Source organism: Heptranchias perlo, chromosome 37 (assembly GCF_035084215.1).
Source record: "Heptranchias perlo isolate sHepPer1 chromosome 37, sHepPer1.hap1, whole genome shotgun sequence".
NCBI lineage: Eukaryota > Metazoa > Chordata > Chondrichthyes > Hexanchiformes > Hexanchidae > Heptranchias > Heptranchias perlo.
The window spans coordinates 5679537-5694570 of NC_090361.1; the positions used below are offsets into that span (position 1 = coordinate 5679537).

General features: G+C 44.2%; 1 protein-coding gene across 2 annotated transcripts in view; it reads left to right on the forward strand.

Annotated features, from left to right (window-relative positions):
• Window positions 1-15034, forward strand: part of notch3 (notch receptor 3) — a 126358-nt gene that overhangs the window by 13359 nt on the left and 97965 nt on the right. For both annotated transcript variants that reach the window (XM_067973025.1, XM_067973026.1), the window contains exon 2: window positions 2749-2830. In XM_067973025.1, coding sequence (XP_067829126.1) covers window positions 2749-2830 — 82 coding nt within the window. The remainder of the gene's footprint in view (window positions 1-2748; window positions 2831-15034) is intronic.

The window sequence follows — 15034 nt, forward strand, 5'->3', positions numbered from 1 at the left end:
ATAAAAGCCAATATTCCATTAACCTTTTAAGTTATTTTCTGTACCTGTCCACTAGCTTTTAGTGATTCCTGTACTTGGACCCCTAAATCTCACTGCTCCTCTACAGTTCCCAGCTTCTCACCATTTAGAAAATACTCTGATCTATCTTAGATCCAAAGTGAATGACCCCACTATATGGATATATATATCTTTCATCTAAGTCATTTATAAATATAGGGAAAAATTGATGCCCCTGTACAGAACCCTGGGGGACAGCACTAGTGACATCCCTAATCTCTTGTCTCCTAATTCCTAACCAATTCCCTACCCGTGTCAATAGGTTTCCTCCAATTCCATGCGCTCTCATTTTTAACTGTCTCTTCTTATCGAATGCCTTCTGGAACTCCATAAATAGCATATATATATCATCCATAGAACCTCCCTTATCTACCACCTTAGTTACCTTCTTTAAAAATTCAACTATGTTTGTTAAGCATCACTTACACTTTACAAATCCATGCTGGCTCTCTCTGATCAGTTCATATTTATCCAAGTGCTCAGTCATCCTGTCCCTAATAACAGGTAACTGGCAGATTTGCTGGTGTGTGTATCAGTGAATTTACTAGTAGATGTACTGGTGTGTGTATCAGTGAGTTTACTGGCAGATGTGCTGGTGTGTATACCAGTTGATGTTGTGCATATGGGCTTTCAAAAGGTGTTTGATTAAAGTACCACATAATAGACTTGTTAGCAAAACTGAAGCCCATAGGACTAAAGGGGCAGTGGCAGCGTGGATACAAAATTGGTTAAGGGAAAGAAAGCAGAGAGTAGTGTTGAACGGTTGTCTTACGACTGGAGGGAAATATACATTGGTGATGCCCAGGGTTTTGTATTAGGGCAACTGCTCTTTATGATATATATTAAAGACCTGGACTTGGATATACAAGGCAGAATTTCAAAGTTTGCAGATGACATGAAACTCGGAAATGTAGTAAACAGTGAGGAGAATAGTAACAGACTTCAAGAGGACATAGACAGACTGGTGAAATGGGCAGATACATGGCAGATGCAATTTAACACAGAGAAGTATGAAGTGATGCATTTTGGTAGGAAGAATATAAACTAAATGTTACAATTCTAAAGGTGTTTCAGGAATAAGAAAGACCTGGGGGTGTACACACACAAATCTTTGAAGGTGGCAGGACAAGTTGAGAAGGCTGTTAAAATAGCAGATGGGACCCTTGGCTTTATAAACAGAGGCATTGCATACCAAAAGCAAGGAAGTTATGCTAAACCTTTATATATCACTGGTTAGGCCTCATTTAGAACATTGTGTCCAATTCTGGGCACCTCATGCTCCTTTTCTCTGTGATTCTCCCTCTCTCTTTGTTTCTCTCTCTATTTTACAGAGCCTTAGGAGTGGCAAGGTTGGTAACTGAGGTGAAAAAAATTCAGAATGTTGAATAAAACTTTATAAAAGATAAGATATTGAGCACTGCATGTGGAACAAACATCTTGACACTCAGTGGACCTTTATTTAATCTGGGTAATAAAGGTGTTTGCAAGTATAACCTATTTAGATCTTGTACATCCATCACGAACAGAGGGGTGCAGTTTCTGTTTTGGGCCCAATCGGGGAAATTGCGCCCAAAACGCGCTCGAAATTGCTCTGGTTAGGTTACAGTTCAAGTTTCCGATAAAATTCATTTGCATAATCACAAACGTAAAATCTTCCATGAGCCAGCGAAATCAGGCAGCGTAATTGAACGTAATCATTTCTTTCCATTATAAAGTATTCCTTGATGTATTTAATAGAGGTAACCTGGTGCAGTTTTATTAATACAGTTTAAAATGGGTTTATCACCAAAAATGAGCATTTTTAATAAGGGTGTCCAGTCCTCCACCTGTGAGTAACCTGACTTAAAATCACTGAAAATGATTTTTAAAAACTATACCGAACCATATAATAGTTTCATTGGTGTGCACTAGTCTATTTGCTAGTAAATTATATATAAATTTTGATATGAATAAACTTTTAAAACATGCCTACTAGTGCCTGTGTGCCTAAGAAAATGAGCCCAATTTGACGAGCCTTCCCGTACTGGCGGAATCTCGCAATTTCGGCCTGGGGGCGTGGCCAGTTTTGTGGGCGGGGCCTGATCTGGACGAATTGAATCTTAAACAAGCGTAAAAGATCATGGAAAACATGAACTTAAGTGGTTTTGGGCATAACTTACTTACACTTAAAATTTCCCGGTCGTTTGCGCTGGTTCGGCCGTGCCCCCCTTGGATTGTGCTGATATTACTGGTGGAAACTCTACCCTGGAGTGTTCAAAATTTAGCACTCAAGTATTGTTTTTCTTTCCAGACAGTTAGCTGTCTTTCGGATGAGACGTTAAACCGAGGCCCTGTCTGCCCCCTCAGGTGGGCGTAAAAGATCCCGTAGCACTATTTCGAAGAAGAGCAGGGGAGTTCTTCCCGGAGTCCTGGCCAATATCTATCCCTCAACCAACATCACTTTTTAAAAAAAAAACAGATTATCTGGTCATTATCACATTGCTGTTTGTGGGATCTTGCTGTGCGCAAATTTGCTGCTGTGTTTCCTACATTACAACGGTGACTACACTTCAGAAAGTACCTCATTGGCTGTAAAGCACTTTGGGACGTCTTTCTTTTTTTCCTATCTTTCTTTTCTTTCTTTTGTTTCTTTTTTCCCTCTCTTTCAAAAAAAAACTTCTTTAAAGTAATCTTGCTCTCTCTCCCTTGCAGCTCTGCAGTGTCGGGATAATCACCGTCCTTGTGAAAATAGTGGACGATGTATCCGGAGCCCGCATGGAGATGCATCATGTCTGTAAGTTGCTCTTTTGACTGGAAACTGTTAGATGTGTGTGGATTATAAATACATTTTGTTCAGTGTGCTGTGTAGTACCAGGGCGGCCCGCGGGCGCTGCCTCAGGCCACCATTCCCACCACGGCGATTCATGAGCTCTCACCGATCCGAGACGTTCTCGCAAAACGTGGGGGAGAATTCCACAGTCAGACAAAGCTGGTCCAAAGCATACCGAGTGATCAGTCGGTTAGTCACAGGCTTTACTTGGCTGTCAACTGATAGGATTACAGTTACAAAACAATGAAAGCTACGAAGAACTCCCCAAAAATCTTTTTTAATATAGTAGTAATTGAAATAATTTTTCAAAATCATTGAGGAAAAAGGGATTTAGTCATTACTTTCCGCCTCTCTATCTCTCCCTCCTCCTTTAAGACCCTCCTTAAAACCTACCTCTTTGACTAAGCTTTTGGTCACCTGTCCTATTATCTCCTTATGTGGCTCGGCGTCAAATTTTGTTTGATAATCGCTCCTGTGAAGCACCTTGAGGTGTTTTTACTACATTAAATGCACTATATAAATGTTGTATTCTCAGCCATCTCCGCATCACAGCTACACAGATGCACCTGTTTAAAAGGGTTCTTCACTACTATGACGGTCCTGTGGGTAAATGTAATATTCAGTGTACCAAGTTTACGATTCCTGCATTGTGCTGATTTGAATTGTAGCGGCAGGTATAGGGCCGCTGTTACCACTTGTGGGGGAATCCAACACTAGGACCGTTAAATATAAGATAATCGCTAATAAATCCAATAGGGAATTCAGGAGAAACTTCTTTACCCAGTGAGTGGTTAGAATGTGGAACTTGCTACCACAGGGAGTAGTTGAGGTGAATAGCAGAGATGCATTTAAGGGGCAGCTAGATAAACACGAGGGAGAAAGGAATAGAAAGATATGCTGTTAGAGTGAGATGAAGGAGGGAGGGAGGGAGGGAGGAGGCTCGTGTGGAGCATAAACACCAGCATAGGCCAGTTGGGCCGAATGGCCTGCTTCTGTGCTGTAATTTCAATGTAATTTTATGTAATTGGCCTCAGTGACCCTAGGCTAGGGAAGGTAAAAAAACAGCCATGGTTTGGATGCTGCTCCTAGTCGACATCCAGCGATCGGTGCTGGAGTGCGCATGCACCTCTGTGGGATGTCGAGTGGGCTCAGTTACCGTGTTTCCCCCCCCCCCCCCCGGTCGAATAACCTGCCAATGCTCACTGTCCCAGCTCACATGAAGAACAGAACCTTGGATGCAGGACTTGGAAGGTGGCAGCTTCCACTGGAACCACATCTGTGCAAAAGTCAGCGTCTTCAGTAGAGGAGGGGAGAAGGGTGTCTTCACTGTGGGAAGGTGTAGCAGCTCACTGTGTTTGCAAACAGGTATTGAATGATGAAGTTAGTGACTCAGTTGTGGCAGTGTATCAGCAATAACTGCAACAGATATAGAAACAGAAAATGGTGGAAATACTCAGCAAGTCAGGCAGCATCTGTAGAGAAAGAAACAGAGTTAATGTTTCAGGTCGATGACCTTTCGTCAGAACTGGCAACAGATAATTCCATTTTCAAACTAAAGCATAAAAATTAAGAGTTTCTGCTGTAACAGGTGTATCACCACTGAGCCAGAAGGTTGTGGGTTTAAGTGCCAATCCAGAGACTTGAGCACAAAATCCAGGCTGACAGTCCAGTGCAGTACTGAGGGAGTGCTGCACTATCGGAGGTGCCATCCTTCAGATGAGACGTTAAGGCCCCGTCTGCCCTCTCAGGTGGACATAAAAGATCCCATGGCACTATTTCGAAGAAGAGCAGGGGAGTTCTCCCTAGTGTCCTGGCCAATATTTATCCCTCAACCAACATCACTAAAACAGATTATCTGGTCATTATCACATTGCTGATGGTGGGACCTTGCTGTGCCACGTTTCCTGCATTACAACAGTGACTACACTTCAAAAAATACTTCATTGGCTGTGAAATGGTGTTTGATAATGCTCCTGTGAAGTGCCTTGGTACGTTTTGCTACGTTAATGGCACTATATAAATGCAAGTAGTTGTTGTTGTAAAGCGCTTTGGGACGTCCTGAGGTTGTGAAAGGCGCTACATAAATGCAAGTCTTTCTCCTACAACCAAGACATACCAGCGAGGCTAACGTGGTGGGTGTCTGGGAACGATTATTCCTGGTCATTTCAAGATCTTTATCTCCAGTGCAGTGACTGCCAGGAGGAAGTGGAATCCTGTTAAGTTAAAGAAGTTTAGGGCATTAACCATCGCTGATTTCAGGAGCAAAGCAGATTATCAGTAGCAGTTTGTGTTTGTCTGGACAGTGGCAGTGAATTAGCTTATGCTGTCCCGGACAGCCATTGGCTGGGCTGCTGTTTGAGCTCATAGTTTAAAGAAGCCTGTCTTTTTTTAGTTAGCATCAGTAGTGGGATGGCCAGTTCTGTGACTCTGACCACCTCTAATCTTTCAGCTAAGAATAATGGAATATGTGTGTCAATTCAGTAAAATATAAAATTAAAAGGTGAGCCACTTTGCAGGTGTAGCAGGTGTTGTTCGGCTTTGGTTTCGTAGACAGTGCCAGACACTTCAAAAGATTAAGTAGATTCGATATCTGTATTGGTCCCGCTGACTTGAAGGGGGGATGCAATCCATGATCACTGTTAGAAGAGTGATGTGAGCTAGATTTTCCGCTCATTGACTATGAATAGGCATTAAATCAAACCCCCAGGATTTCATAGATGGCAGACATTAAAAGATTAATGGTAAAAACTTCTTTGGCCAAATTTCACATTTTAGTACCTGTGTAGAATCTTCAACATGCAGGAGGAAATCCTCTTTATTAAGTAGTGTGTTTGAGTGTAAGCTAAGATACGCCGTGTTATGGGAATGTGTGACAGTATCCCGTGCATTGAGTGAACACTCAGACACACTATTATGGGAATGTGTGACAGTATCCCGTGCATTGAGTGAACACTGTGTCCAATGAGATCTGAAACACTCTTTTGATTGTATATGCCTCTTGAGGTTGCAATGTTCTTATCACCTCCCCACCTCCTTGTGACACAAATCTTGCTACCAGCTGGAGCTTTTGGAGATGCTATTAACCAATCGCCTATTTTTCCCTGGGAAAGAAGGGGTGAAACGCTGGTATAAAGTTGGCAGTGAATGTGGAGCTACAGATACCAGTGGGAAACTGGCATGGAAACTGACCGTTTCATGTGAGTATCCTGCAAGTGTAAACATTCGGGTAGCCTGACACTAGCGCAGTGTTCGAATCCTGCCAGCTTTTTAACAGACTGTGGAAGTGAAGCCCCTGGTTCGGAGATGAGGGGGGGGGGGTGGGGATGAGGGGTTGCGGGGGGGCTATCAGTAATGTTTGATGTCACTCTCCCTGGTGTCCTGGTATCTGTCCCAATCCATAAATGTAAAGCACACTGGGTGGGAGCTGCTGTCGTCTGATTGTAGAGCAAGGTGGTCTGTGGAGTGACAATACAGGGGCCACACTGGGCATGTATGTGATGCACCAATGGAGCTACAGACTCCGCCCTCTTTCCCCCCCCCCCCCCCCCCCCCCCCGCGCCCCCCCAGCCTTCCCCCACCACCCCGGATGAAGTCTTTAACATTAACAAGTGCTCCTCTGTACGAGGCAGTTGTGGATTTGGCATCAAGAAATGTGTTAAATAGTAGGAAAGGTAGGGGAGTTGGGAGACCTCATAATGCGACACATTCCAACATTTCAGTGAGAAAACGGCACCGTGATGCCAACGTCATATGTAACCTGCCGTTAGAGTGAGATGAAGGAGGGAGGGAGGGAGGGAGGAGGCTCGTGTGGAGCATAAACACCAGCATAGTGCCTCATAGTGCAGGAATTGAGCCGCATTGAGAGCAGATTGGCACAACTGAGCTCACACCAGACGCACATTCAAAACTCTTTTGTTGTGCTCGGTGAGGTTCAGTTCAATGAGAGTCACGGTATTCATGGTATTTGTAGCTGTGATGCTCCACCATTGGCGGCCGTGCCTTCAGCTGCTGAGGCTCTGAGCTCTGGAATTCCCTCCCTAAACCTCTCCGCCTCGCTACCTCTTTCCTCTTTCAAGACACTCCTTAAAATCTACCTCTTTGACCAAGTGTTTGATCACCTGTCCTAATATCTCCCTATGTGGCTCGGTGTCGAATTTTGACTTCTTGAGGTCATGAATCTGATCTTGGGTCTAAAGCTATAATGCTGATGAGCACTCAGTATTTCTGACATTCGCTCTGTGACTGCCACCCCTATCCCTTGTGATAATCGAGTTTATAACAAGTAATCTGTGACAATACCCGTAGCACCAACATTCCATGTGTAGATATTTTTGTTAAGATTACACGATTAATGTGGGCCTTTAGCTGCGATGTCTTGGTGAGAATCTGTGGCCTCTGTCTCCGTGGCCCGGTTTGGCAGAGGAGGACCATAATAAACAGACTGTCATGACCGCCTTTAAGCACTTTTAATAAAGTGTAATACAAGTTGCATTGTGGTGTAACCCCTGACGATAAGATCAAACGCAATGAGGGCTTGGCAGTGTTGTAAATGTGTGTTGTGGAGAGTATGAAGGGCTTGAGATCCTCATGTCTGATTAGAAGACCTGAACCAGAGAGTGTTTTGAATCTTGTGTTCAAATGAATTGACAGGTATGCAGAGCAGGTGAAATCTATCTGTCCTGGGTCTGTGCTGGAATTTCTGGGACAGGTGGATGAAGTAAAGCCGGGAGCACAAATAATTTGAGAGCACAGTGCATGCAGAGGGACTTAATGAGTGGGTATGTGCTAAGGTCTGGAGTGGATGTATTGGCATTGGAATTACTTAGAACTTACATCACAGAAACAGGCCATTTGGCCCAGCTGCCTATACTGGTATTTATGTTGCACACGAGCCTCCTCTCACCCTAGTTCATCTAACCCAATCAACATAACCTTCTAGTCCTTTCTCCCTCATGTGTTTATCTAGCTTCCCCTTAAATGCATCTATGCTATTCGCCTCAACCACTCCTTGTGGTAACAAGTTCCACACTCTGGGTAAAGAAGTTTCTCCTGAATTCCCTATTGGATTTATTAGGGACTATCTTATATTTGTGACCCCTAGTTTTTATCTCCCCACAAGTGGAAACATTTTCTCTACGTCTAATCTATCAAACCCCTTTATGATTTTAAAGACCTCTATTAAGTCACCCCTCAGCCTTCTCTTTTCTAGAGAAAAGTGCCTCAGCCTTTTTAAGATGCTTAGCCAAATGACTAGCAGGTAGAAAGTCACAATCCTGCTCAAATGTGGCCTCAGTGCTGCATTGCTGCACGGTCCAGGCAATGCTGAGGTTCAGGTCCCCCTCCCGCCTCTGTGTTGATATTTGGCCTCTGCATGGGCACTGTCATGGATACCATGTTGAGCTGAGTTCAAAAACAGCATGGAGAAAATAAATAGGGAGGGGCAAGAGAGGCTGTCCCACCACTGCAGTGTGTTGGAAGTGACCGTGGAGACAGACCGTAATCTCTCCTGGTTGTGGAAGCTTGCCTGCTTTGTGGGAGTCACAGAACATAGTATTGGGATGGAATAAAAAACAGACCTCTTGTGCATCCCCCACTTCCTTTTCTCCACCATTGGCTGCCGTGCCTTCAGCTGTCTAGGCCCTAAGTTCTGGAATTCCCTCCCTAAACCTCTCCCCTTCTCTACCTCTCTCTCCTCCTTTAAGACATTCCTTAAAACCTACCTCTTTTGACCAACCTTTCGATCACCTGTCCTAAATATCTCCTTTTGTGGTTCGGTGTCAAATTTTTGTCTGATTACATTCCTGTGAAGCGCCTTTGGGACGTTGTACTACATTAAAGGTGCTATATAAATGCAAGTTGTTGTTGTCGTTGTAATCTGGAAAATAACTTTGTTTAAAATGTTAAATGATATTGCACTCAGGCCAAGGGCCTGAAAACCAGAGCCAAGGAGGGTCACAGAATGAATGATCACATTTACAGCACGCCTGTAATATACTAACGAAGAGCCCTATCTCCTTGAGCAACATTGCTGCTAACTAATTGGTCCTAGGATCAAACAGCAAAGGTGAGATTGGGCCAGTCCTCACCCGACTGCGATGAAAGCTTCAGTGCCCTGTGGCTAATGTTTAAAGTTCACCCGTCTTTTGAATGAGACGTTAATCCGAGGCCCCGTCTGCCGTCTCGGCTGGACGTTAAAGACCCCATGGCACTATTCGAAGAAGAGCGGGGGATATTCTCCTGATGTCCAGGCCAATATTTATCCCTCAACCAACATCACTAAAACAAATTTTGTGATCATTGTCGTATTTGTGGGAGCTTGCTGTGTGCAAATTAGCTGCTATGTTTCCTACCACTGCGACTATACTTCAAAAGTACTTCATTGGCTGTAAAGCACTTTGGGGCGTCCTGAGGTCGTGAAAGGCGCTATATAAATGCAGGTTCTTTCTTTCCCCTCAAACCACGTTATTTATCAAAAGTTATATTGTCAGCTGGCGGCGTGGGAGAGGTTCACAGCACCAAGAGGGCTGCTCAATCCCAAACCGTGTGTTTGGTGTTTACAGATGGCAGAGGGCGTTGGCTTCTTGTGTTCACAGTGCCGCTGGTAGCTGGCTCAGCCATTGTCGGGGCCCAACAGAGCAGAATGGAGGTCACCACCAACAACAAAACATGCAAATCAGGGCTTCAGTCTGTACCTCACAATATAACACTTAAAGAATCCTCATCCCCCCCCCCCCCTCCCCGCCCCCCCATAGGCATTGACTCCTTTATGTGTATGAATGGTTCCAAAAATAATCCCGTTTTAAACTCCAAGGTTAAACAGTGCTTCAAGGAGAAACTTTTATAATATACCTTAATCGTGTGGCAAAGCTGTTTTAAGAGGCATATTTTTCTTTCCCTTTGTTGGGAAGGGAAGGTGCAGTGGCTTTATAGGAGGACTGTGAGCAGTGTGTTCGTTCGGCTGTAACTGGACTAACTGCTCTGTGCGACAATGTGAGCACACCCAAGTGCTCGCTGATTGATTGAAAAGGCAAAGCAGCCAGACACTGGATGACTAGCCTGTCTGATGAAAGAGCTGAGGATGTGTCTGCGTAACTATCTCCAAGAAAGAGTGAGTGCCAGTATGGCTTAACTTTTTTTCAATAAGATGGATGATCATGATTGTAACATAGTACTGTAATACCTTTCAGAATCTCCTGTCTGAAGCATAAAGATGCATAAACATATTAACTCTGATTTGAAAGAAAGGAACGGTAAAGAAGGCAGCACAGTGCGCCGTAGCACAGGGTGCGGCAGCACGCGGTGGCATGGCGCCGCAGCACAGGGCAGACTATGCCCGTTGGGACAGGCCACTGGAATACATGACATCATTACACAGTGTTTTTTTCCCCCTCCCATTTTCCCAGTTGTTCTCCTGAAGGCAGTGATTCACCCTGGGTCACGGCTCCATGGGCACTGGATGCCGTCCAGTACCTTGAACAAGTGGCAATCCTTCATGTGTGAGCCTAGACAGAGAGTGGACAAGCTTTTTGACACAGTGACATCACAGCTGGCCCTCACTGAACATTCAGACATACGCACTTTGTAGCAGATGTCACAGTACAATGAGCAGGAGCCCTGGTGTCTTGGCCAATATTTATCCCTCAACCAATATCACTAAAACAGATTATCTGGTCATTATCTCATTGCTGTTTGTGGGATCTTGTTGTGTGCAAATTGGCTGCCGTGTTTCCTATATTACAATAGTGACTACATTTCAAAAAGTACTTCATTGGCTGTAAAACACTTTGGGACGTCCTGAGGTGGTGAAAGGCACTATATAAATACAAGTTCTTTCTTTCTTAAGTTCCTGTGTTGGAATGAAGGTCTTTGAATGGTTAAGTTGCTCCTTGTTTGTGATTCATGATTAGATCATGTTATTTTGTTTGTTGCGTAATTCCTATGTGTAATAAGGGACATCAAGGCACATCATCTATCAACATTTTGAAAATGTTTATGCAAAGCTTCTTTAAGGAGAATCTGTGTTGCACTGAGACATGGGATGTTGTGCAATGCTTTTGTGATTTTCACAACTCAGCAGAACTGTGTGGTGGGAAAGTTTATTTTCTACTGCTGTTTTATCCAGTTGAACTCTGTTCTAATTACTGGATGGCTGTTTCTGTTCCATGCTGGCATGCCCCAGTTCTGGTTTTATCTGTGACTGCAAGAGTTGGTCTGATACAAGTATAGCTATGAAAGGGGCATTTATCACGTTCTTCTACATGATTTCCCGCCCCCCCCCCCCCCCCACTTACCTTGTTCAGTTTTCTTTTTGTCTTCCCAGTTTCCTCCACAATTCAGCAGAAGGTTGCAAACTCCTTTTTAGTCACAGTCCCATGGGCGCAGGAACACCATGTTTGAAACCAATCGATGATTGCCGGCAACATAGTCCCACGATTCTGTTCTGATCCAAAGCCAACTTTCTAGCAGAATGTGGGTCAGGAGCGGGAACTCTGGGGGATTTTTTTTTTCTAGTCCATATCCCAGGGGCAGCGAGGTGAGTTGTAATGCCTTGTGCTGCCACCCTGGCACCTGTTTCTCTGCATTGCTCGGTGATGCACTGCTTTTACCGACTGTGGCACAGGGGAGCCTGCCTTGAGTCATTTATTACTCTGCATTGTGTTCACCTGCAGCAGTTCAGTAGGAACCTAGATTCTCAAAGCTTTATCTGATCACTTCTTGCCGCTTTCTGCCCTTGTGCAGGTGGACATGCAGACAGACACACAGACGGGCACACACTGACTGACAGACAGACATGCACATGCACACTGACGGACAAACACGCACGTGCACACTGACGGACAGACACGCACGCGCAGCCAATATATATCCCTCGACTAACATCACTAAAATAGACGTTACTGTTTGGGGGAGCTTGCTGTGCGCAAATTGGCTGCCACATTGCCCTACATTACAACAGTGACTTCACTTCAAAAAGTACTTAATTGGCTGTAAAGCGCTTTGGTAAGTTCTTTAAAAGGGATACTGTTACTTTGATGGTTGCCTATAAAAGGCGCTGTTTTGTCGTATAATCTGGGCAGTCTGAAGCAGCCACCTGGATGGGTATTTAGGGTTGTCCTTGTTTCGCAGGGATTATGGCTTGAGGCTGGAGTGCGGTTGAAGGAAAAGGATTGTAAACAGTCGGATTCTTTGTCTGTGAAGGCCTCACAATGGATAACTTTGTGAGAACGTTTTAAAAGCGTTTTACTCGTATCACTTATATATTTAATTATAAAATAAAATGAACAAAACATTCCCATTTGAGTGGCTCCAGGCTTTATATTTATATGAAGTGTTCCATCTGATGATTGTAAATTGAACAGACATAAATGGCCAATTGTTTCTTAATGGCGGAGTGGAGATACCATGGTGAGGGGAGTGTGCTCAGATGAATCCGAACTCCCATTAGTTTTCAGGTGTCCAAGGTTTGAAATTTGGTTTCCCCTTTCCTGCTCCATGATACGGTGTTGGGCAGGGCTATCGGTGGAAGGCTCGTACCTAAAGAGCTTGAAGCTGATGTTATGTTGATATTTTCTTCTAGCAAGTTCTAGCCTTTATAGACTAGAAATAAATATAAAGATCCTGAAATTACCCGCCAGTATTCTAGCATTTGAACTCTCAACACCTTCATCTGAAATTCCTTCCCTTCTTGTTTTAACAGAGGAATTAACCATTTAAAATAAATTGTTAAGAGGAATTTCAGACAAACATTTGGACCCCAAAATCCCATGGCGTAATTTCAGGGTCAACATTTTTTGACAAGTGTGGAATTAAGTTGGGATTTATCATTTATAGAGCCAGTTTTCTAGGGTAGGTTTAAAAAAAAGACTCATCGCTTACGTCTGTAGTCTTATCTGCTGGTTATTGACTGGATTATCACTTAATGAACCTGAAATAATTAACAGTTGTTAACTCCTTCAATTTGGACATCCTTGCACTTTTGAGGAAGAAAGGAATAGAAGGAGATGCTGATAGGGTTAGATGAAGAGGGGTGGGAGGAAACTCTTGTGGAGCATTAATGCCGGCATAGACCATTTGGGCCAAATGGCCTGTTTCTGCGCTGTAGACACTGTAATTCTTTATTTTGTGTGTGGTGGAAACTTAGAATCATAGAATCATAGAAACTTCACCTAGCATTTTCTCCATCCTCCCACCATCTCTCCCAAATGGCCTGGCAGAGGGTAGATACTCAATGGGGGGACTTTTAACTCCCAGGACAAGTTGCGGGGGGGGGCGGTGGGTTTAAAACTTCAAAAATCAGAAACCTGACCCTATCCCACCTCTGGTTTTAATGGAGGCCGGATGGGGGACAGGCGACTAACCTGCTCTCTAATGGAAACGGAGACAAAAAATTTAGACGAGGGCTTGCCGTTAAATTCGGCAGGACCTCCAGGTTACCCGCATTTCTGGCCTCCCCTTAAATATCGGGGCCAATGTGTCGAATTGTGAACGTGATGTATTCCCACCACTGGAGCACAGGTGGTACAGAACCAAGAGTTCAGGGTTTGTTGGAGACATTTTTAGCACCTTCCAAGGAATTTCTGTTTACTTGAAACCGAACATCAGTGCTTGTGAAAAAGATAATGGCAAACTACTCCTGCACAAATGGTGCTTCTTTTAGATTCTGCCACTTTGTTACTTTACTCTGCTTCTTATTTCTTATTAATAATTGTTATTTTATCATGCTTTGATTTTACAGTGTTATTACTGAAGTTATTTGCTTCCTGTATTTTTATTTGCCTAATATTTGCTACTTGTAGGGTGGGAGGAGGCTTGTATGGGACATAAACACCGGCATAGACCAGTTGGGCCAAATGGTGTGTTTCTGTGCTGTAATCGCTATGTAATTTTATGTAATATAAAGGCGAATGGTCAGAGCAGCAGTTGATGGGTGCTTCTGGTGAAGGTTTTCCCAGTTACTGTGTGGAGCAGAACTTCACAGGGTCTTAGTTGGCTTAATGGAAATGCAAAACTGAACACACTCCCAGCCAAGGTACACAAAGTAGTTTATTCTTTGCCTAATTATCTCCCATCCCCGTTCTCTTGAAGGCATTAACTCCCTCACTCCAGTACAATTCCATAGATCCCAAAAGTTCTCTCCAGTACCTTGAGCAAGTGGCCATCGTTCACGTGAAAGACCTGACAGCGAGTGCCAGGAGCAATCCAGCTGTCACAGCGGACCCAGTTGGCTGTTCTTGCCTGGCATTCCCACGTGTACTTTCAGTAGGGATCTGTTTATAAAGAAAAAGAGGTTCAGCTGTGATGCCCCTAACAACCCACCAACATTCACTATCGAAAGAAAGAAGGTACATGAATTTATATCAGGCCTTTCACAACCTCACAATATCCCAAAGCGCTTTACAGCCAATGAAGTACTTTTGAAGTCACTGTTGTAATGTAGGAAACGTGGCAGCCAATTTGCGCACAGCAAGATCCCACAAACAGCAATGTGATAATGACCAGATAATCTGTTTTAATGATTTTAGTTGAGGGATAAGTATTGGCCAGAACACCGGGGAAAACTCCCATGCTCTTCTTCCATTAGTGCCGTGGGATCGTTAATGTCCACCTGAGAGGCCACTCCCTCAGTACTGCACTGAAATAAGCATAGATTAGGTGCTGAAGTCTCTGGAGTGGGACTTGAACCCACAGCCTGATGATTCAGAGGAGAGAGTGCTACCATCTGAGCCACGGCTGACACCTAACAATCAGGAACAGAAACACTAGCCAAATTTCCCCCCTCCTTGCCACTGCCCCAGGTGAGAACAGCTAATCCGACACAGAAAGGGATTGAGCCCAGCACTATCCTTAGTCTGCCTGACTCAGAGATGGAAACTGTGCCATCGGGATGTGAAGGCAGCAACTCATTGGAGCAATTGGCAAGTAGAAGGATCGTCCTTGATGGGATCCAGCAGCCCCACAGTTTTCAGTCTTTGCCTGCTCTCTCTCTCAGTCCACCTCCTGGGATTAGCCTTATCTGGAACACTAGAGTTTTATCTTTATTTCTGGAGGGTGGGTGTGGGGAGGTACAGCTCTGATTATAACAATCACCAGACACTGAAGTGTTATTTTTAAGGGAGAAATCAGGGGAAGGGCCAAAGCCGATGGCACAGGGTAACAACGAAGCTGCAA